This window comes from Neolamprologus multifasciatus, chromosome 12 (genome assembly GCF_963576455.1).
Source record: "Neolamprologus multifasciatus chromosome 12, fNeoMul1.2, whole genome shotgun sequence".
In the NCBI taxonomy this organism is placed as follows: domain Eukaryota; kingdom Metazoa; phylum Chordata; class Actinopteri; order Cichliformes; family Cichlidae; genus Neolamprologus; species Neolamprologus multifasciatus.
The window spans coordinates 22,493,808-22,515,519 of NC_140450.1; the positions used below are offsets into that span (position 1 = coordinate 22,493,808).

The window sequence follows — 21,712 nt, forward strand, 5'->3', positions numbered from 1 at the left end:
GATGGTCACTGCTGTCTTTTGGTAACACCGAGCACACATTGTCACGTAAACAAAGCAGCTACTCGGGTTTATGGAAATTCTGTATGAAAATGGGTTCTGAATGCAAATGGACAAACGTGCTGAAGTGATAGAAACATTTGGTTGGTGAACAACACATTTCCACATCCAATGATTACCACAGTCAAATTCTCAGGATGTGAATTACTCCTGGAATTAAAGAATGGTGCTTTACAACCACTATTTACCTTGGCATAATACAACAGCATGCATGGGAAGCAAGAGGCATCAGTATATGGAAAAGTATCCCACAAGAAAATCAGCATGGAGATTGTCAAAACAGCAATATGTACAGATGTATTTATGCATCTGTGTGTGTGTGTGTGTGTGTGAATACCTACAGTAAGGCTTCGTCCCACAGCTGAGAGAGGCAGCGCTAACATCCAGACACTGAACACGCTCCGCTGTACTACTGCTGCTGCTGCTGCTGCTGCTGCTGCTGGCTTACGCTCCTCTGTGAGAGAGGCGCGCACACAAACACTGGCTCCCTCCGTATCGTGCTCATGAACACACGAATAGCAAAGGGCAACCAGCTGTGAGGCTCTCGCATACCTCACTCAGCTTCACAATTTATCATACTGCTCTGTCTGCCTTTCTCTATTGCTGTCACTCAGACACAAGACCGTGCAGAGATACTCACTGCAGAGTGCCTAAACTGCTGAGATGGAACGATACTAAATGAAGTTAACGTGGAGCACATCCAGGAAGACGGTACCAGCTGCTGTCTCCGTGTCCACAGATGTTTAGTCAGTGAGAGAGCCCGTTTTATAGTCACCAATCCCCTTAGCTGGACTTTTGTAAGGATTACACAGTAGTGTTATTCTGAATTACCACATGGAGACACTGACAGACAGAGAATCTAAGCTGTAGAGATGACAGCATTTATGGATTTCACATTAATTACTTTGCAGGATCTCTCTCATTTGGAGCTGTAAGCCAAGGCAAATTGGGTTAATTGTCATTCATTGGGTTTTGCTCAAGGTAAAACTAGAACCCCCCACCACAGACAGCTGCCCACATGTACATACTTTTCAGATTTTCTTCCTACAATTTCATTTTATTCTCCCTCCCATTCATATTATTGGTATTGTTGCAGTATCAATACAGTATAATATTAAAGCACTTAAATACCCATCACATCCGCTTATTAAATAATACTCTTTCTCATCAGTGTGTAGCCCAGTATTAACAGGGCTTTACTAGAAACACAACTAGAATACTGCATTCACATATATCACCAGTGTGGGGAGAACAATAGAAATCCCAGTTTATTTGTTCATGATAATTACCACCAGTGGTAGGAAATACACTTATTCCATTACTGTAAACATGTCAAAGGAAGCATTAAGAAAAGACCAAGTCACTGTGAGGTTGCGCCAAGTCAAAACATTTGGTCATGTAGACATGGTCAAGATCACTTGATGAAGTTCACCTTTCCTTCCTCATTTCCTTCCTCATTCCTGGTGATTTAAATGACTTTGACCATGGGATGGTTGTTAGCGCCAGATGGGCTGGTATGACTGTTTCATAAACTGCTGATCTACTGGGATTTTCCCACACAGCCATCTGTGGGCTTTACAGAGAATGGTCCAAAAAAGAGAAATTATCCAATGAGTGGCAGTTCTCTGGGCAAAAATGTTCTGTTGATGCCAGAGGTCAGAGGAGTCTGGTTCGTACTATGCAGAACAACATCTCTGAACACACAATACATCCACTCTTGAAGCAAATGGGCTAAAGAGGCAGAAGACCGCACTGGGTGTCACTCCTCTCAGCTAAGAACTCAGGCTTCACAGAGGCTGACCAAAACTGGACAACAGAAGATGGGAAAAAAACATTGCCTGATCTGCTGAGTCTCGATTTCTGCTGACATTCAGATGGTCTGTTAGAATTTGGCATAAACAACATGAAAGCATGGATCCATCCTACATCCTTGTATCAACAGTTCAGGTTGCTGATGACTGTAATGATGTGAGGGATATGCTCTTGGCCACAGCCAACCTGTGTATTACTGCTGACCATGTACATCGCTGTATGACTACGGTGTACTTGTCTTCTGACGGCCGCTTCCAACAGGATAACGCACCATGTCACAAAGCAGAAAAAAATAAAACTGGTTTAATGAACCTGACTGCAAGTTCCCCACACTCACTGGATCTCAATCCAATGAATGTGCAGCCAATAAATCTGCAGCAACTGTGTGATGGCAACATGTCAACATGGACCAAAATCTCTGAGGAATGTTTCCAGCAAATTGATGAATCTCTGACATGCAGAGTTTAGGCAGCTCTGAAGGCAAAACACAAAAGAGGATTAATCCTGCTACTAGCAATGTGCACCTAATAAAATGGCCGACCAGTGCATTTTGTCCTTTGAATTTAGGAATTTAAATTTTCAGTTATGAATTATGGATTTTTAGTAATGTTAAATATTATAATAGTCGTCAGACTTTCCCATAATCCTTTCAATTTAGAAACAGTTACTAGACTGACGCAAACAATTTCTCTAACGACACATAACTGTCTCTTAAAAGTGTGAAAAGTGTCATAATCAAAAGAAAGTCATGGCAAATTTGAATAAGCATTTATTTTCTGAAAAGCAACAGAAGGACTAAAAACCAATTACCACCAATTCTGTAAAACTGCAACTTTTCTGCTGATAGGGGACTTATCCTTAGGACATGGTGCTGAGGTAATTTAGTTTTTTTTTTTCACTCAGATAACCAATCAAGGTTAACAGAAACAATTAAAATGGCCTTTAGAAAAGTTGCATTAATGAAACTATTTATTTGTGCTTAGTTCAGCAATACTAAAAACACACAGATATTCACACAAGATGTCAATGGAAAATTGTACTTAGTAGTCAGTATAATCTTTTAATGATATAAGTTTGTATATGGTAGAATACTGCATGTAACCATTTGTGTTTATTGAAAGGATGTCTCATCCTAGGAAGTCTGCAACATTCCAGGGTGTTCTGGCTTTCACCCCCACATCCTAGGAGCATGGGAAAGTTCGTACCTTGTTTTATTGTTTTACGGTAGGATTAACGTAGTTATATCTGTTTCCAGTCTAAGTGGTTTTGGTTTGATGAACTGCTGGACTTTCCAGACCAGCAGTTTTAGGGAAGTCTTTATGGGGTCACACTCTGACCCCCCCTCACACACACACACCACACAAGCACCCACTGAAGTGTATAAATAAAGGAACAGGGCAAGTCCTCAGGGCAAGTCTCTGAGTCTCACTCTAGGCTGCCCTTGCTAGCAAGAAATTCTGTGTGTTTCTCCTCTCTGATTCTCTACTGAAGAAGTGTTTTAGAACATATTTCTTAACACAAGATGAAGGAACTTTATTTATACAATTCAGTTCTATTGTGAGCACAGTACATTTTATGATGCAACCATGCCAGAATGCCTTACAGATAACACTATCCTGTTGAACGCAGGATATATGTGCTGCAATATTTAAGCTATAAATACTATACTGAAGTCCAATCTCTTTGCCGAGTTTCCCCGTCTTTTTGTTCTAGTACTATCCACAATGATTTTCTGCCTGCTAGCTATTCATATCACATATGCTTCTCAGTGTGAGCTATAAATCCACAGCAAAAAATAGAGACTGGTCATGGGAGAAACTGCAGAAAGGTTCACTTCAGTCAAAAAGTAAAAACAAAACAAAACAACAACAAAGAAATATATAATTGTAAGAGGGTGGAAAAAGTGCATCAATTCAGATGAAAGGTGAACCAGAACCAGTGAAAGAGGAGAGCTATGTCTATTGTAGACATAGAAAATATTACACGGAAAACATTTGCCAGCAGCACTCAGGGTCACAACAAAGGAGGAAAGTTGTGACAGACATTGACTGCAGAAGAGACTAAAATGATCCCGTAAAGGAGAGATGGCAATATAAAACTGTAGCACCCAATAGCACATGAAAGGAAGGAAATGCTGTGAGACATGCACAATAGAGAGTGTATACATTTTTTGATCTCTCTGTAGACATACAGGGTGAATGCCACGCCAGACAGGGGGCACAGCAGCAGGGAGGTGCCGCTGTGCTTCCTGCCACAGACAGCTCTGCAGAGTCACAACAAAACTCTGACAAGGCGGGCCAGTTTGTGCATGTTTGTGTGCATGCGTGCTTGTGCATTGTGTGTGTGTGTGAGAGAGACAGAGAGAAAGAGAGAGAGAGAGAGACTGCACGTTCTTATGTTACAACAGAGTCAGACCCCAGGACGAGACAGCTGTCCCTTTCATGCGTGCTGTTGTATTAGCCTTGTTCAGCAGTGTGTCAGTCAGCAGCTCTTATGACTTTAGTTGCTGATTTCATTCTAACACAGCACACACACTCGCACACACAAACAGACACACACCTCGCCCTCATAGGCATTAGCATGACGAAGAAAGAGATAAAAAATTCATGGAGGTCCCTTAAGAAAAAAGCTACAACAAAGTACTTTATGATGCCTCACTGCACACCATAATGAGGCACATTTTCTTGAAGCTGAAGGAAATCTGGCAAGTTTAGAAGTGACATAACCCAGACCTTACAAAAATAGCTGCACATACAGAACAATATGAGTAAGTCTGCACTTAAAGTTGTGCTTATATATGAAAATTTAGAGAATATGTGACAATTGAGGCTATGCTCTTCCTGCTGCTCTTTAGCTGATAAACAACTTTACACACGAGCCCTGATACGACATGTGAGGCTTTTTGTCTTCTCCACACAATCATGCACGTATATGGCATAAACAAACACACCCATGCTGTCCATCTATCCTTGCTTTAATCTCCAATGTTGGCATCAACAAACCCTGCAGTGTTAACCATCTGTCTGCTCATTACTCACCACAAATCACTGAAGGCGTCCACACACACACACATGTACATATACACACATGCGTAGCATAACATGAATTTAAAAAGATAAGACAAATATATAAAAATGACAAAAGCTGTTCAAACAGTCTTTGAGTCTGCTGTAGTGTCTTAAATGCAAAAAATAGGAAGAGGCGAAGGTTTTTGCACAAGTAGTGGCACGGTGGCTTCTACTAGCAGGCAGACAGATGGACAGGCAGAGAAGTGGAAAACATACAGAGATAGTCAGACAAGCTCACAAGAGACAATTATACTTATAAGCTATGCCTCGTAGCAAGCTTGTGACATTTTCGAGTTCCGATCAATAATCAATTTAACAAGCTTAAAGCAGTCGCCACAAGTAGACTCTCTATGCAACTGCAGGAATCAGCTCATCTCTGTCCCAGCAGAAGCTCCAGATAAGATAAGATCCATGCATTCATTTTCTTCCGCTTTTCCAATTGAGGATCACAGGAGGGGCTGGAGCCTATCCCAGCTGTGAGAGGCAGGTACACCCTGGACAGATCGCCAATCTGCCCACAGGGCTAACACAGAGAGACAAGTAACCATTCGCTCTCACATTTACACCTATGGTTAATTTAGTATCACCAATTACCCTAACCCCATGTACATTCCTAGACTGTGGGAGGAAATCAGAGTCCCTGAAGAGAACCCACACAGACACATGGAGGACACGCAAACTCCACACAGAAAGACTGGATTCAAACCCAGCACTTTCTTGCTGTGAGGCAGCAACACTAACCACCGCCACGCCGTGTACGATATCTCAGATGCTTAGTACAACACACACAATTGTTTTCCCAGCTTTTGCTTTTCATTGTTCTCACTTTTAATCAGTTCTTTCTGCCTTTCCAGTCTACTTTATTTTGTACTATCATTTCTCAGATACAAGATTTGTCCCTGCGTTTGCTAATCTTTTAGAATCAAAGCAGGCTCTGTAAAACCAGAAAGTGAAACTCTTTGACAGCAACAACCTCTTGTGCAAGTGTGTCCTGGGACCACATAGGCAGCATCAGCTTGGCATGCATTTCAATGAGAAACTGGAGCTCCCGGAAAAAACCTGTGGTGAGAACTACAAACTACAAACAGAAGTGCTCGGGCTTGAACCAGAACCTCCTCTCTGTGAGGTAACAGAGTGCTGACCACTGAGACCATGCTGTCATGCTGCATGTGCATGTGTACATCTTCATAAAAGTCCCTTCAAAAGTTATTATCTATATGACACTTATTTGTTTTTAATCGTACAAATTTCAACTATGGCACTGCATAAATCTATGCAGTCAGTCATACAGCTGTACTTTTTCCTGGGATTGATGGATATAAGGTGGTCTGTTTCCAAATCAAAAAATTAAAATTATCACAACTAATATAGATTTATGGCATGGTATATCCCTCCCACTAGCTGGTTTTCTTAACGGCACCTTGATAACTTTTTGAGCTGTCATAACATCACATTAAGAAACTATGATGAGCATTTTTTATGTATATACAGAACAAACAACTGATGGGTGAATCAAAAATGTTGCTACAGAAGAAAGGAGCAAAACATGACAGTGAACTTATGATGAGATTATAAACTTAGGGTTAGGGTTCATTACATCCAGGAGGAGTAATTAGCTTGCAATAGATGTGATGACATAAGCCCAGGAGACAGATATCATTAGTGATGCTAAAAAAACTGATTTAATTAGTCAAAAATATCTTTAGTATACAGAGCAAGATGATAGAAAGAGAAACAAAGTAGAAATAATAAAACAGGCTGCTTGAGGGTAAAAGCAGAAAAAAATGCAAATGAAGGCAACAGAACAAGGACATAAGGCAAAGGTTTCAAAACAAAATTAAATCCAAGGGGGAAATCCAGCATATGAAAATCAGGTTGGGAGAAGGAGAGAGAGAGATTTAAGTCACGACACAGGAAGGGCAGTAATGTTGCAAAGGGCATAGTCTAGCAAGCTAAGTTGAGTAGCCCCTGAGGCTGCCAACAAAGGAGGTTATCACACTGGGAGCCTGGCCAGGCACGATATATCCCCCCCAAGGGATAAGTGGTTAAATCGCTTTATTTCCTACTCTAATGAAATCACATCATTTGAAATTGTGTTACTGATTATATACACACAATGAATACACAATACTGTGCCACATGTTTAGGCACTAAAACATTAGCGTTAGAGTCACAATTAAAAATACAGTGTAATATAATGAAAGCTCTTTGCTCTTGGCAGAACTGTTTAATTTAGTCAACATTATAATGCATTTTCAAATAGTCTGATTAATTCAGCTTATGTACAGTGGGGGAAATAATTATTTGATCCTCTGCTGAATTTGTAAGTTTGCAAATAAATGAACAGTCTCTAATTTTTATGGTAAGTTCATTTTAATGGAGAGAGACAGAATATCATCTCAAAAATCCAGAATAAAAAACACATGTTATGAATAATATTTGATCCCCAAGCAAAACAAGACTTACTTGTTGGAGAAATCTGTGTTGGCAAGCAGAGCAGTGAGATGTTTCTTGTGGTTGATCGCCAGGTTTGTACTCTTTTGGCCCACTCCTCTTTACAGAAACTCAGTAAATGGTTTAGGTTTCTTGGTTGCCACTTGGCAACTCAAAGCTTCAGCTTCTTCCACAGACTTTCTACAGGATTGAGGTCTGGAGACTGTTTAGGCCACTCCATGACGTGCTTCTTCTTTAAGTATTCCTTTATTGCCTCTTTGGTATTTTTTTTTTTGGGGGGGGGGGGGGGTCATTGCTGTGCTGGAAAAGGCTGTAGGGGATCAAATACTTATTTCACTCAATGACACATAAATCAATTCATAACAAATATGTAATATCTTTTTTTTAATGTTTGGTTGATATTCTGTCTCTCTCACCATTAAAATAGAACTGCCATAAAATAGATATGTTTTCTGAACTTACAAATTTAGCACATTTTGATTAGAGATGCCCATTTTAATGCTAAAATCATGTTTTTGAACAGGCAGTGTGTTTTCATGGTAGCAGCATCTATTTGTTTTGTACAATTCATGTAAAGCTTAGCTCTGACGTGCTCAGAATCCTTGGTGCAAAGACTCCATTAATGAAAAGCTTTCATCCATTCATCCATCAATCTTCTACCACTTATCTGGGTTTGGGTCATGGGGGCACCAGTCCAACAATCAAAATCAAGAAGTGGTGGGATGCCCATCCTCAGCACTGTCAACAATGGCTGAGAAGAAACTGCTCCTGGCTGTCAATAAATGTGATCAGTGTTCAAGAAGTTCAGTCACTGTCATACAGTATTACTCATACAGTATTACACACACAAACCGGCACATTAAATAAACCTTGACATTAGAAGCAAAAGAAGGCAGAACAAAGAGCAGTGAAGTTGGCTTGGCATTACATGATACAAACTACAGAATGACTTTGAAAAATAAAGTCTCCTCCCAAACTCAAAAGGTAATCTCTCTTGCATTTTCTTTCTCTATATTATCAAAACTATCTCGGCAATACTGTCCTTCATTGTTTCCATGTGTTTTTATGCAGTTGCCTGATGTTTCACATTTAAAGTGTGCAGAGACAATAAGTAACAAAGGTGAAGTTGTACCTTTCATGTTTTTGTGAGTCATATTTGAATTAAAGAACAGGCAGCAGCGTGAGGCAACATGCTAAAATTCACATAAAGGCCACCGGTGTCATCGCTAACAAACGTTTTGCTGAACGTTACATAGTGAACCTTTAAAATCAACTTTTTTAAAAAAGTTAAATGGTGCGAGCAGCTGAGCTGTCTGCAATTTTGAATCTGTCTGTGACTTGAGGGACTACTGCAATATAAAGTGTACCAGGTCACAATACAAATGGAAATAAAGGAATTTATTTTTCACAGATTTCCGAAAAGAATCCTAAATTTAATGGAGGTAGTCCATGAAGGAATTTCATGGCAAATAACAGATTTTATGTCTTGCTGAACTCTTTGTTCATGTTTCACTCTGAAACATTATGTTCCCTTTGGGTGATTTCTAGTTTCTGCAGATACATCGTGACTGAGCTTTGTACATCCAGGTAAGACTGCACAGGCCACATGTTGCAAAGCAGTGGTGTGTGGGTGAAATGCCTTTTCCTTATGTTCAATGTATGTATTTAATCTGAGGCTTCTCTTAATTTATCCACCTGTGGCGGGGGCGTGGCTTGCGATGCCACTGCAGGTGAGATGGACGCACCTGCGCAGCATCTACAATCGAGCCAGCTCAAAAGCTGTAATGGGTCCTGTCTTGAGTGTTGTTGTTGGTATGATGAGCTGCCAGCGGGAGAGCTGCAGCTGCGGGTTGTAACAGCAACCGTATAAATAGTGTGCGAATAAACAATCCTGCAAAGCATGTTCATGTCGTTGGATCTGCGTGGTCATTTACAGTGGTGCCAAAACCCAGGATGTGGGGCGCGGCAGACCGGGTGACATTTCAATGCTCTTCAGCATGCTTTATTTCACAGTTGCTGTTAAACATACACGAACGGCCACAGCTCTACCACTGCCGGCCGCACACATCACCAACAACAACCACAACTCAGACTCAGAGCAAAGCCTTTTAAGTTGGCGTGATAGCAGATGCGTCCATCTCACCTGCAGCACCATCGCAGGCCCCGCCACACCACCCATCCATGAGCTACTGTTACTATAGCTGGCATATAACCCTTTCACATAAAGCACTGACATGAGCAACTAAACCGCACGAACATAAAACATTTTCCCCTTTAGGTTGTAAATGTTCTCAGTTGCCTGCGTTCCCCACTGTGATAAAAATAAATAAATCCTTTCATGTCCTGGAAATAGCACACCCAAAATATTCCCAGTTTCTTTTCAGTATTATGGAACATACTTGGGGGATTTCCTGGTGTAATAACTGTATATCACATTGTGATGCAGCTCAAGCCCACACATTAACCACAAATACATGCAAACAGATATATAGCAGGAAATGCAGGATATAGCGCAAAAGCTATTTTAATTTTGGGGGGGATGGGACGGGCTATTCCTCGTACAACCTGGGATTGTTCCCCCACACAGTGTGTCATCACAGCAGCCCACACTCCAGACCTGGAAAGAAGCCCACACTCCAGACCTGAGGTACTGTAGTAGCAAACCTTGCAAGTTTCAGCCAGTGATTCATCCTCCTTCATTGTAACAACACCCACATGCACACTCATACAGCCACATGGTTCTATTATAACCAGTAACTGGCCCATTAGAAAGCTTTCTTATGATACTTAGGAATTCTCATTCAATTAAGAAAAAAATGCTTATTCATGAACATTCCTGATGAAAACTGTCCATGCGCCAGGGTCAGGACATTATTTCTCATTTTATCCAAAATACAGTTTACACTGGCTCTGCAGTGACTTCACAGAAGGCTACACTATCACTGTCTGTTAGTATAGTCAGTGTAGTCAGCATGACAGCAATCCCAAAATATGAGATAAATTAAGAATTTGTGGGTTCATAGATAGATATGCCGGGTAAATTTCCTCCTTTAAACTAATGGTGTGTTCTGCTAATGTATTGGTTTACAGATGAGTTTGATCATCAGGAGAGTTTTCATTTTTAAAGCAGATAAAAAAGGCAGAGAGAAGGAGATGAACAGATGGCTGATGGCTGGAAAGTAACATTCCCAATTTACACACTGTGATTGACACTTCAGTAGCACTGTTAGGAAAAAACAAAAAGACTTCCTCTCTCACTCTCTGCATCTACACACAGTAAATTATCACAGAGATTTCTGCCAAGTACATCTATCTTGTCACTGCACTGATTCATACACTATGGTTTGTTTTTTTTTTGATGAATCTTTGTGATTCCTTTTCTATCGAATATAAATGTTTGTGTGTGTATTCTGCACTTTCATCGAGAAACATTTCATTTATTTCCATATGAATTCACTTCTATGGATGAACTTGGCCTGATCGTATGCACCCAACAGCGGGCTCTGCTGTTTTCTTTTTGCAGCCTGCCTATATTATTACAACAGTATTCGATTCTGCACATAAACAGCATCATCTGTTGAGTGAACGCACACAAAAGAGCTCGGTTTATGCTGTACGGCATATTGAAGGCCAACGCCAACCCATCTTGATGCGTCCATCTTTGTAAGGATGTGCGACTTTACACGCCAGGATAAAGATCACTAAGCTGCGATGGATGCTTCATTCATGCTGAGTCATGATATTAGGGCAAAGCTGATCAATAATAAACATCCATCCACACGAACCTCAGTTAGAGGCTCTCAGGTGTGTAATTTGAAACCAGTGAACCACAGATTGTATTTAGCGAAATGTCAAACTACAAAACTCCTTTAAGTTGCATATGAGTGCAGACATCGCTCTTACAAAAAAACAAAAATGTAACCATACCCTCGAGCACTTTTCGTGTGAAGACCTCGTTGAGGGCACGTTTCACCAATACTCTAGGACCAAAAATGACTCTTGCGACTCACAATGGCACAAAACTCATCAGCCCTTCATCTGGACAAGCTAAAAATAAACGATAGAGAAGGAGTCCTAGTATTGCATTAATGCACTGAACTCACCCCTGATTTTGTGGAGCTCATGGATGAAAGAACGAGCAAACGGTCTAAAGTCTCCCACAGCAGCACAGCTCACAAAAGTTCATGAGAGCGGATCTGTGTGCGACTATTTGAAGATGTGTGCCAGGGTATTTGTGCTGCCCCCCCATCTCAGTCAGCGTGTCAGCAGCAGTTGTGTATATAAATGGGTACAAGAATGCTCTAAGCTCATAAATGGCATGCGGCACGCTAATGTGAGAACACTGAATTGGCACTATTGTGGATGCCAGTGTCTCACACTGAGGGCCTGCAACTGTCATGCTACTTTTTTATACAAATTTACAAATAAGCAACAATCCTTAACATCTGTGATATAGTGTGTATACATATACAGACTAATGAGATGAAAAGTATTGCTGTGGTACTGAAAGCCTTTTTTTAGTAACTGTGGGCTGTGGTCATAATCATGACTTAGAAATAGCAGCCACCTGTTGGTGCTGGAGATTCTGGCACAGCTTAGAACGGCAGGCTGGTCGCTAATTGGAAACAATTTACACAATTTGTCCCATAGTGACAGAAAACTGGCAGAAATGGACAATCGCCATCATATTAAGTCTAGACATTGTAGTCCAGAGTTAGATCTATGCTGTTATTGTCCTGATTTCAATAAGAAACAAAAAAACTGCATATTTAACCAAAGCAAAAGTAAAACACCAGTATTAATTAATAGATTAATATTATTTTTGAAGATAAAATTATACGTATAATAGAACAGCCTGCGCTTTAACAAAGGACATTTGTTATTTTTATTGTTATTTTTCTAGGTTCACTGGCAAAAATGCTAGAGAACACGTTGCTAAGATCCATCAATTTCAAATGTATACAAAAGAAAAATAGATATTTCTGAAGAAAGGTCAACTGCAGAGGTAAGTTATGCTTTATTCAATGGAAATGTTTATGCATCGCTAGTATTCTACAATTTGGTGAAAAATAACAATAATAAACTGGCATTCAATGCCAACAAACAAAGCCCTCACTTGTTTTCCCTCACAGAATTTGGGATGGCGAAATCTTCAAGAAACACACGTTTCAGTTTCTCTAAACTCAGGTACTTTTTTTTCAGCCAAAATCATATTTGCAAGAAAGAGCTAAATAATTACTTTATATAACCAAATCAAAAATGTAGCATTGAATCTCTGTTTTTAGTCATTGACTTTTTGTTTTCATTACTGGTCGTTAGGAGAAATCCATCAGCAGCTGACAGGAGGTTCTGCATGACGTGGATCAGCACGATGGTAAAAAGACAAGTGGAGAAGCAAACTGCAAAACTGCGTAGAGAATTTTCTCTCATGAATCAAGCCCTGAGAGAGGAGATGGCAGCTGAGCTTCAGGAACAGCTGAGAGAACTATTGTTAGAAGAAACAGACAAGACACCATTGTGCTGCAGCAAGCTGGGCTCGGACCTGAGGTTGGCGTCGAGGTGGCAAAGGGAAATGGCGGGAGGATTCGAAAACACTGATGAAGACTACGAAGATGGGGAGATACCAAAAACATTAGCCTTTTCTGAAACACACAATGACACAAACAGCATGTTCATATTGAGAAAAAGCCTGAAAGAGGAATCCTTAAAGATTTCATTGACCAGTGATTCCAGTGACACTGACTCAACAGAAAACAGAAACATCTCCAAAGATGTACAAGGGAAGCCAGACTCAGGTACATGCAAGCAACAGAAAAATCAGAGCTCTTCCTCAGATGTCGCTCCTATCTGGGACAGCACCACTAATCCCTTCTGCACTACGCAAAGCTTCATTTCCAGTGAATTCAGCCATGAGAGTGAGGATGATAGTGGAAAAGAGGCTTTGATGATGGACAACCAGTGGAAGGAATGGATGGACAAGCAGGAAATGAAAGGATACAGCCACAAAAAAAAGCCAGTTAAAAGTGAAAACAATATGGAAAAACAGAGAACGGCAGCATCTGGTGTACCAGAGAAAAAAAAAGGATCAAAACTTGAAAAGGGGTGACACTATGAAGAGATTTAAGACATATATCAGTGATGTCTTTAGCTCTCATTCATCGCATAAGTGGAAGAAGTTTGAAAATGAAGATGGAAGCTCATGAAAAACAAAAAAAATAACTGATAAAAACTGAGCATACAATAAACTAACATGTGCATTACGAGTATAGACTCCAGCTTCGATTGACTTTTGAGTTGCAGAGCACATTAGTTTGATTTACAAGTTGGTAAGTGCTGAAAAAATGAGGGTAAACCTTTCTGGTGACCTTTTAGGCCACATAAAGGCAAAGTGCCTGCCTACAGATAACCTTTATCTGACATCCGATACCCTGAAAGGAAAACGAAACAACCTCTCACTGAATCAATAAAAGGCAACGTTATGTAAATGAATCTCTGGCCAAATGACTGCAATAAGTCTGTACTGCGATTTAACTTGATTGAAACAAAGTGGTCTTTACTGATACGTGTAAACAAACTTTTCTGTGATGAACAAGAATGCATTCATGCAGTGGATAAATTTGAGCTGCAGATTTGCAGATATGACATATGGACTGGTTCTTATATAGCGCTTTTCTACTCTTTCTGAGCACTCAAAGCGCTGTACACAACTTTTACATTCACCCATTCACACCCATTCACACAAGCACATTTTTCTAAGTGCTTTCTAAGGTAACATTCACACACACATTCATACTCCGATGGATGCATCGGAGAGCAATTTGGGGTTAGTATCTTGCCCAAGGATATTTGGCATGCAGACTAGGGGAAGCCAGGGATCGAACCACCAACCTTCCGATCAGTAGATGACCTGCTCTACCACCTGAGCTACAGCCACCCCATATCCCATATGATAGGATGGCCCCAGTTTTTCCTTTTAGGCTAAATGAGAAAGTTTCAAGACAGTTTAAATTCATTCTTATATGTTAGATACAGTCACACAAGCACAAAACAACAGAAAATAACTTAAAGTATGCCATATATTACCTTATAATATATGATCATATATTACTTTAAAATGTTTGTTTAGTGATGTAGGTGTGCACTCCAGTGGTATTATAGTTTAGTTCAGTAAAACAGTCACAAAAGGAACAAATCAGAAAGCCATAGCAGCAGTAGTAGAAAAAACGTCTACCTTAAAAGAAAGGTTTTGTGTGTGTGTTTCTGTGTGTTTTAAGACTTTCTGCACTACAGTTTGTTACATCTACCTAGTGTATGGATTTTAACTGAGCTATTTTTTAAAGTTAGTTGTTCAGTGTGTGGCTCTTGGCTTACTTTAAGTCAGTTATTGCCCTCTATATTACCTCTTATTCATATCCTACTGCCTTCTCTGTTTTTAAATGATAAATTTCAAGTTAGCAGTCGATATTTCACAGAGTGAGAGGAGTTCTCTTGAAATTCAAGTGTTTTCCAATATCTAAGAAGAATATTTATCAAGGGAAAATGTTTAAATCAATCTGATACCATCCCAGCTGCTTCTATTAAAACATAGAAGTGCGATACAGTTTCCTTATTTGCTTTAAAAGGATACGGTAGTCTGGAGAGTATGGACTGTAGTGAGTTGTTGATATATTTTCAGTATAATAAATTGCTTATGATCACATGCATTCACTGAGCCAAGAAGCCTTGCTGTTCGCATGCTGTCAGTTTCCTCTTTTCTCTCCGGGGGGCCATGTCAGTTTTGTACCAGTAGGTGGCACTAAGTCACTTCCAAGGTCCAGCAACATTTAGATGCAAGCTCAGCAAAATGATGGAGTCAGGGCCTTAAATACAAACATACCCACAGGGAATTTTGACTCAAAAAATCAAAGTCAAAATGTATCTAATGCAGTAAAATGCAAGCAAAAAGTAGATATTAGCTACAGTATGTACAGCTGTGGGAGAAAAAAAGTTTTCAAATCTTAGCAGAAAACCACTCAAGTAATCGCTTATTTTCCTTCCTACTTTTTATAACATTGCCAAATCATAATTAGGATGTAAGCATGTAGTGAGTGAGTGGCTATTAAATGCACTAATTGTCTCAGTGAGTGTTAAGAGCTAGACAAACATAAATCCACAATTCATATCCCATTTGCTAAATATTTGTTTATTTTAAAACTACGTGTGTAAATGCTTTCAGTAGGATTTCAACAAAAAAGGATGTCACCATCTCTGTGTAACACATTATACCTTGGTGTCACTGTTAGAGTGGCATCACTGTATGTGTGCATAACAACTGCTCGCAAGCTTTCAGTTGCCTTCAGTCATTTTCAGGAAACATCATCATCAACAACAACATCCGACCTCCTGGATTCTTTAACAGGCCCTCATGTGAAAAGAATATCTACCTCTGCTCAGCCACTATGAGATGCATCCTTCCACACCAATGTTTCAGGACAGCAGCGGTCACGTCTGTTCCATGTTGGGATGGAAACCCCAGAGCTTGAGCTGAGTTAACTTTAATCTGCTTACTTATGTTAGGAAAAAGGAATTTTCACGTTTTCTTACTTGCTGTGTTTGACCTATATGTGCCATGTAGGAAAATAGGACCGCAGAGAAGTCTGCCAAGTCAAATGTTTGATCACATTCACAAAAGTGATATTGTTCTGTCGTGTGTTTTTATCTTAGGCTAAAACTCAGCTGTTGCAATATTAGAAAGAAACCCCCAACAATCAGATGATCCCCCAGGAGCAAACACTTGGCAAAAATGGGGAGGAAAAACTCCCTTTCAAGTTAAACTCTACATCAGCCCTACATTCTAGCAAATTCACTGCTATATTCTAGAGATTTTATCAAATAGTGGGCCAAAAACCCCTAAAAGAGGCAGAGGCGAGGAAAAAGTGAAGTGGCTCTTTAAATAAATGACTCCCGCTGTAAATATTTTCCTGCCTCACTCTGATACTCTATTAACAGCTTTCTTTCAGTCTGTCTCTCTTGCTTTCTCTGGATCAATAAAGTGCCTTTTCAGATGATTGCAATGGCTTCCCAAGAAACCCAGTGGGCAAACAAAGATGTTCTCCTAAGTTCAAGCGCTGCAGATTACTTCATTCTAAAATCAGGCAATAGTCCAGTCTACCTGCTCTATATTTTTTTCTTAAAGGGATTCATTATATAACTTCAGACGTATTTCAAGTGGTTTATAAATCGTTAATATGTTGCTGACATAACCCGTGTTATAGGGAGCACAAATACTCAGTATTTCAACTATTAAAATATAAATTTAAAAAAATGTCATTCTACAGTCATTTGAGAACTGCATTTATATTTCAAAATAATCATTATCATAAGGGCAATATGCACACCATGCATTGATAAGAAGGCAATCCAAACTGAAATGCCAGACACATTTTTTTTTTTACTTTATTTACTTTAGCTACTAAAGATCCAACATGGACCCTGATTAGCTGCAGAATAAAAAACACTTATGACTAGCTGACCACTGTGGCAGCTTAATCTATGCTACAAGGAAGCTCATTTACAAATATTCAATATCTCTTCCTCACCGCAGAGGAAGTGGGGCCTGCATTGAGTTGCAAATAATCTGCATGTGATTAGCATGAAGAGCTGGGAAAAAAAATACACACACACAGCCTTTGGCCACAGTGTGTTGTTTTATCTGGTAAGAATGGCCATACCCCACCTGTGTCATGTTACTGTTGTGTCCTTGCTTTCATCTTGTGCATCCAACCTTTTAAAAGCTGTCAGCTAGTAGGTTGTTAAATTTCAAAAGAGTTGAAGGTTAGAGGAAGACACATAAAGTAAGAGACACACAAGCTTTGATTGGCCTCTCAAACAAGGAAATGACTTTGATATTTTGTTAAATAAACCACAACTTTCCCGATATTCACAAAATGGGCTATTGTGGCATGTCATGTGAAATTCAACTACCCTCCCTACACACAAATCCCCTTCCTACACTGAACCTCTGCTTTGATCTGATGATGATTAATCTATGTGGGAGGGCATTAAGAGTTAGAAAGCTAATTCCCCAGCTCTATCCACCATTTACAGGCTGACCCGTCACTGCCTGCTGTCTCATCACTCTGATTGTCAATCATGTCTGCAACCACTTCTGGTTAATACAGTGTACATGCCAGATCACTGAATGCTACTGTACTTGAATGAGAGAGTTTATTGTGAGAGAAACGCCAGAGCCACATCAATCACTTTGTCTCGCTTGTGTATTGGCATCATTCAAGAAGGCACATCAGCACTTCTGATTCATTTAGCAGCATACACTGTTATGCTTAACCTTGTCACAAAAACACTACGGCCTCAGAGCATTGAGCGAATGAGTGTGCATGCCTATATGTACCTGCGTTGTGTGTGTGTGTGTGTTCTCATGTTTGAAACTGTGTGGCTGAGACTGCAGAGGGCAATGCTGGAGGGCAACACAATGTCACAGCTCTGAGATCCCAGCTTGCAGTGCACAGACTGTTCTCCTGAGAAGCTGGGGTGGACTTTGATTTTGTCTTGTGCTGGAAGAGTGTCACTATCAGAGAGGATAACACTGAGTGCAGAGGAGATGAGAACTATATCAAGGAGACAATTCAGGTAATGTTATCTCTCAAGGACACAGAGAGGTGTAGCAGAAGAAAAAAAAAGCAGAACCAGAACAATTCTGACAGCTGCATAATACCTACATATTAATACTGAACAACCTGCTTATATTCAACCTATAGCTGAAATGCTAAAATGCATCTTTTTAGTGTATTTTCAACTCTTCCACTCACTTTTTAATTGGTGTTGAATTTCTACTAGTGTTATGAATAAATGACAAAAATATTGAAAGCCTAATAATTTAAGCAACAAAACAAAAAATCCAACTAAAAGAGGCTACGTTGCTAACTGCATGAGCAGAAAGCAAGGAGACACCGCGCTGTCAGGTCACTGCTTCATAACGAGCGTAAGCGACAGCTAATGCTGACTCACATTCAAACATGTGGGCACTTAACACAGACAAACCTGAAGGGAAGGGCCTGGCCACAGGCTTTGGTTTCCAGTCCTTCATGAAACAATGCAAACCACTCAGCTGCGCCTCAAACTCACATTAAATCTCATAAATGTTTCTTGTCTGCATATATGACCATAGTTCAGAATTTTCTGTGGCAGAAACACTAACACACTCCAGGCACTGCAACACACTCAATCGCAAAGTGGAGAAGGAAACCTCATCAACATTTCCAGATGGTGTCAGTCTTTTGTCAACGCGAAAATGTTTTGTTTTTTTTCCCTCACTTCACAGTGCCAAGGCGTCTTTGCGGTCAGCATCAATCATGTGTCTGTTACAACCGATGATCCCCCCGGGCTGCAATGAATCCTGATTTAAGCTGCTGTCAAGACACTTTAAGAACGAGGCCATGGGCTGTTTCCAAGTGCCCGTGATTCTGCTCTCACAACACTACTCAGAAGACGACCACTAGCCATGCACTTATTCCTACAGGACATCCAAACATAGCTCATTTCACAGTTGGTGCATTAGCAAATCAGGACAATAGATAAAATTACCCCAGAGTTACAGTTTCTTATATTTCTGGACAAGATCAGTCTGCAAGATTTTGATTTTAGTTAGCTACTTGGAAGAGCAAGCTAAATGTCTAAAAAGATTGCCTAACTTACTTTTTAACACTACATGTAAAGTTAAGAACATTTTAAAGCACTTAAAAGATATGGTTAACATTATCTGACAGATTTCATCAATACAAATACCCGGAACTTGTTTTACATCAGCTATATTACGCAGTAAGCTGTGACGGCAATCTGTGACACAAAAGCCACTTCCGTGGTTGGTAAGTGTTAAATATTTTAAAGTACTACATATGAGCTGAGCAGAGGAAAGGAGAGTGCAAAGAGAAAAAAGTCACGATGTAGTCTCTGGGTGTGACTGAGAAGTGGAAGTAGAAGGAGCAGTGAGTGTCTGAGTAGCAACAAAAAGAGTGTTTTAATGAAATATGTCTCAGTTGATCTTGAATTAAATGTTAAGTTTATACATAATAAACAAGTAAAACAAGCTGAGGGGAGAGCTACAACATTTGTTTTAATGTTTACCACACCTGGGTCACAAACTACTTTGGCCACAATACACAGATGACTTATGACAACTACAGTACAATACCACAGACAGCAACACTTCAAGTGACATGAGAGATAAACATATGATGGATGCAGAATGATGGAGCTAAATGTAGTGAAAAAATAATTGTAAAAGCAACCTATGAGCAAGCATTTAGCGGCCGTGGGAAGTAAGAACTCCCTTTTAACAGGAAGACACATGCAGCAGAGTTAGGCTACAGGTTGGGCAGCCATGTGCTACAGCTGGTTTCGAGGGTGAGGGAAGAGAGAAGAGTAGGGAGGTCAGGATTAAAAATGTATTAGTACAAACTTGTGACATATACCTTTATCCCTACTTCACATTGAGAGATAGTTTTCTCATAATAATACAGACAGACAGACAGACGGGCAAAAATTTAAGATGCTTTATTTCTACAATGTCACTATGTTTTATTTTCACACAAGTACACACTTTTAAGATCGCATATGAGGACTACAAGCACTTTCTGAAAAAAAGAAATTTGGAGTAGACAAAACTAGGATGGTATCTAACTTCTTATTCTCAAAACATTAAAATGTATTCTTTGAGTTTTTAATCAGATGATTTGGGATTTTTTTATTTGTTTTTAATTGCTCCATCTTATGTTTTACCTTCAGATCAGATTAGAGTACAATATACACAAATCCTGAGTCATACCAGTCGATATTATTATTTTGTACTTGACATCAGGCTTCTTGCCGCTCAGTCAGGTAATGAGTGAAAGGTTACTCTGCAAGACTGAAGGTTAGAAACATGACCGCATCAGTCAAGGACTACTAAAGCACATATCTATAAAAGGAAGGAAGAAGTTTAAAAAATGTGATGTAAGCACAAGTGTTTTCTGCTGCCTTTTGCTGTGACAAACAGGCAAAAATGGTAAATGGCCTGTATTTGTATAGCGCTTTTACTAGTCCCCCCCAGGGACCCCAAGGTGCTTTACACACCCAGTCATCCACCCATTAACACACTGGTGGAGGCAAGCTACAGTTGTAGCCACAAACTGACAGAAGCGAGGCTGCCATATCACGCCATCGGCCCTTCTGGCCAACACCAGTAGGCGGTAGGTGAAGTGTCTTGCCCAAGGACACAACAACTGAGACTGGCTCGAACCGGCAACCTTCCGATTACAAGGCGAACTCCCAACTCTTGAGCCACGATCGCCCCGATTGCCCAAAAGGCAGCAGAAATACCAACACGCTTTAAGTTAATGAGTTAGTTGACTTAGTGACTTAGTTAATGATGATTTGCTTCAGTTCAAACACACATACATACAAGAAACATCTAAATCTATCAAACCCTATTACGATATATACTCACTGATCTGTTCATTAGGTACAACTGCCGCACTGCTTGTTAATGCAAATATATGAATGACCTGCCACATACCAGCAACTAAGTGCATTTAGGAATGTAGACACAGTCAAGATAGAGTTTACAGAAAATGATTGAAAAGTCAACAGAAGGTCTCTGGGTAAAAACAGCTTGTTGAATGAGAGGTTAGAGAAAAATGGTCACGCTGTTTCAAAGTGAAAGGCAACAGTAATTCAAATAACCACATGTTACAACCAAGGTGTGCTGACTTTTAGCTCTGAATGCACTGCATGCTGAACCTTAAAGCAGATGGGCTACAGCAGCAGAAAACCACACCAAGTCTCTCCAGTCAGCTAAGAACAGGAAACTGAGGCTACGGCAGGATCCCCAAAATTAGACAACAGAAGATTAGAAAGACAGTGGCTGATCTTCATAAAAGCATTCTATCAATGTTCAGGCTTCTGGTGGTGGTGTAATATTGAGGAGGATGTCTGAGACATTCTTTGTATTTTAGTACCAGTGGAGCATCATTTAAACACCACAGCCTACCAGTGTATCATTGCACACCACGTCCATTCCTTTATTACAACAATGTTCCCATCTTTTCATGGTTGCTTCCAACATATAACACACCATATCACAGAGCTCAAATAATCTCAAGCTGGTTTCTTGTAGATAACAATGAGTTTACTGTGTTCAGCTGGTCTCCATGGCCTCCAGATCTCAATCCAAAAGAGCACCTCTGTGATATGACGAAACAGGAGTTTCACATCATGGATGTGCAGCCAACAAATCCTCACCAACTGTCGTGTCATGTTAATATGGACCAACCCAGTGCCAACCC

The 21,712-nt window shown here is 40.1% G+C and overlaps 1 protein-coding gene and 1 pseudogene across 8 annotated transcripts in view; one reads left to right on the plus strand and one right to left on the minus strand.

The window, feature by feature from the left end:
- The window catches only part of LOC146506965 (multiple C2 and transmembrane domain-containing protein 1-like), a 143,569-nt gene that overhangs the window by 118,783 nt on the left and 3,074 nt on the right, over window positions 1–21,712 (minus strand). For 3 of the 7 annotated variants that reach the window (XM_085181455.1, XM_085181454.1, XM_085181452.1), the window contains exon 1: window positions 399–12,715. The exons of 3 other annotated variants lie outside the window; for them this stretch is intronic. In XM_085181455.1, coding sequence (XP_085037581.1) covers window positions 399–440 — 42 coding nt within the window. In that variant the 5' untranslated portion in view covers window positions 441–12,715. Of the gene's footprint in view, window positions 1–398; window positions 12,716–21,712 lie in introns of those variants that run through there. One more of the 7 variants, XM_085181453.1, reaches the window with a different exon arrangement.
- On the plus strand, window positions 12,341–13,652 carry LOC146506966 (uncharacterized; annotated as a pseudogene). Its single transcript, XR_014877377.1, has 3 exons — window positions 12,341–12,396; window positions 12,524–12,578; window positions 12,711–13,652. The product of XR_014877377.1 is annotated as an uncharacterized LOC146506966 (transcript).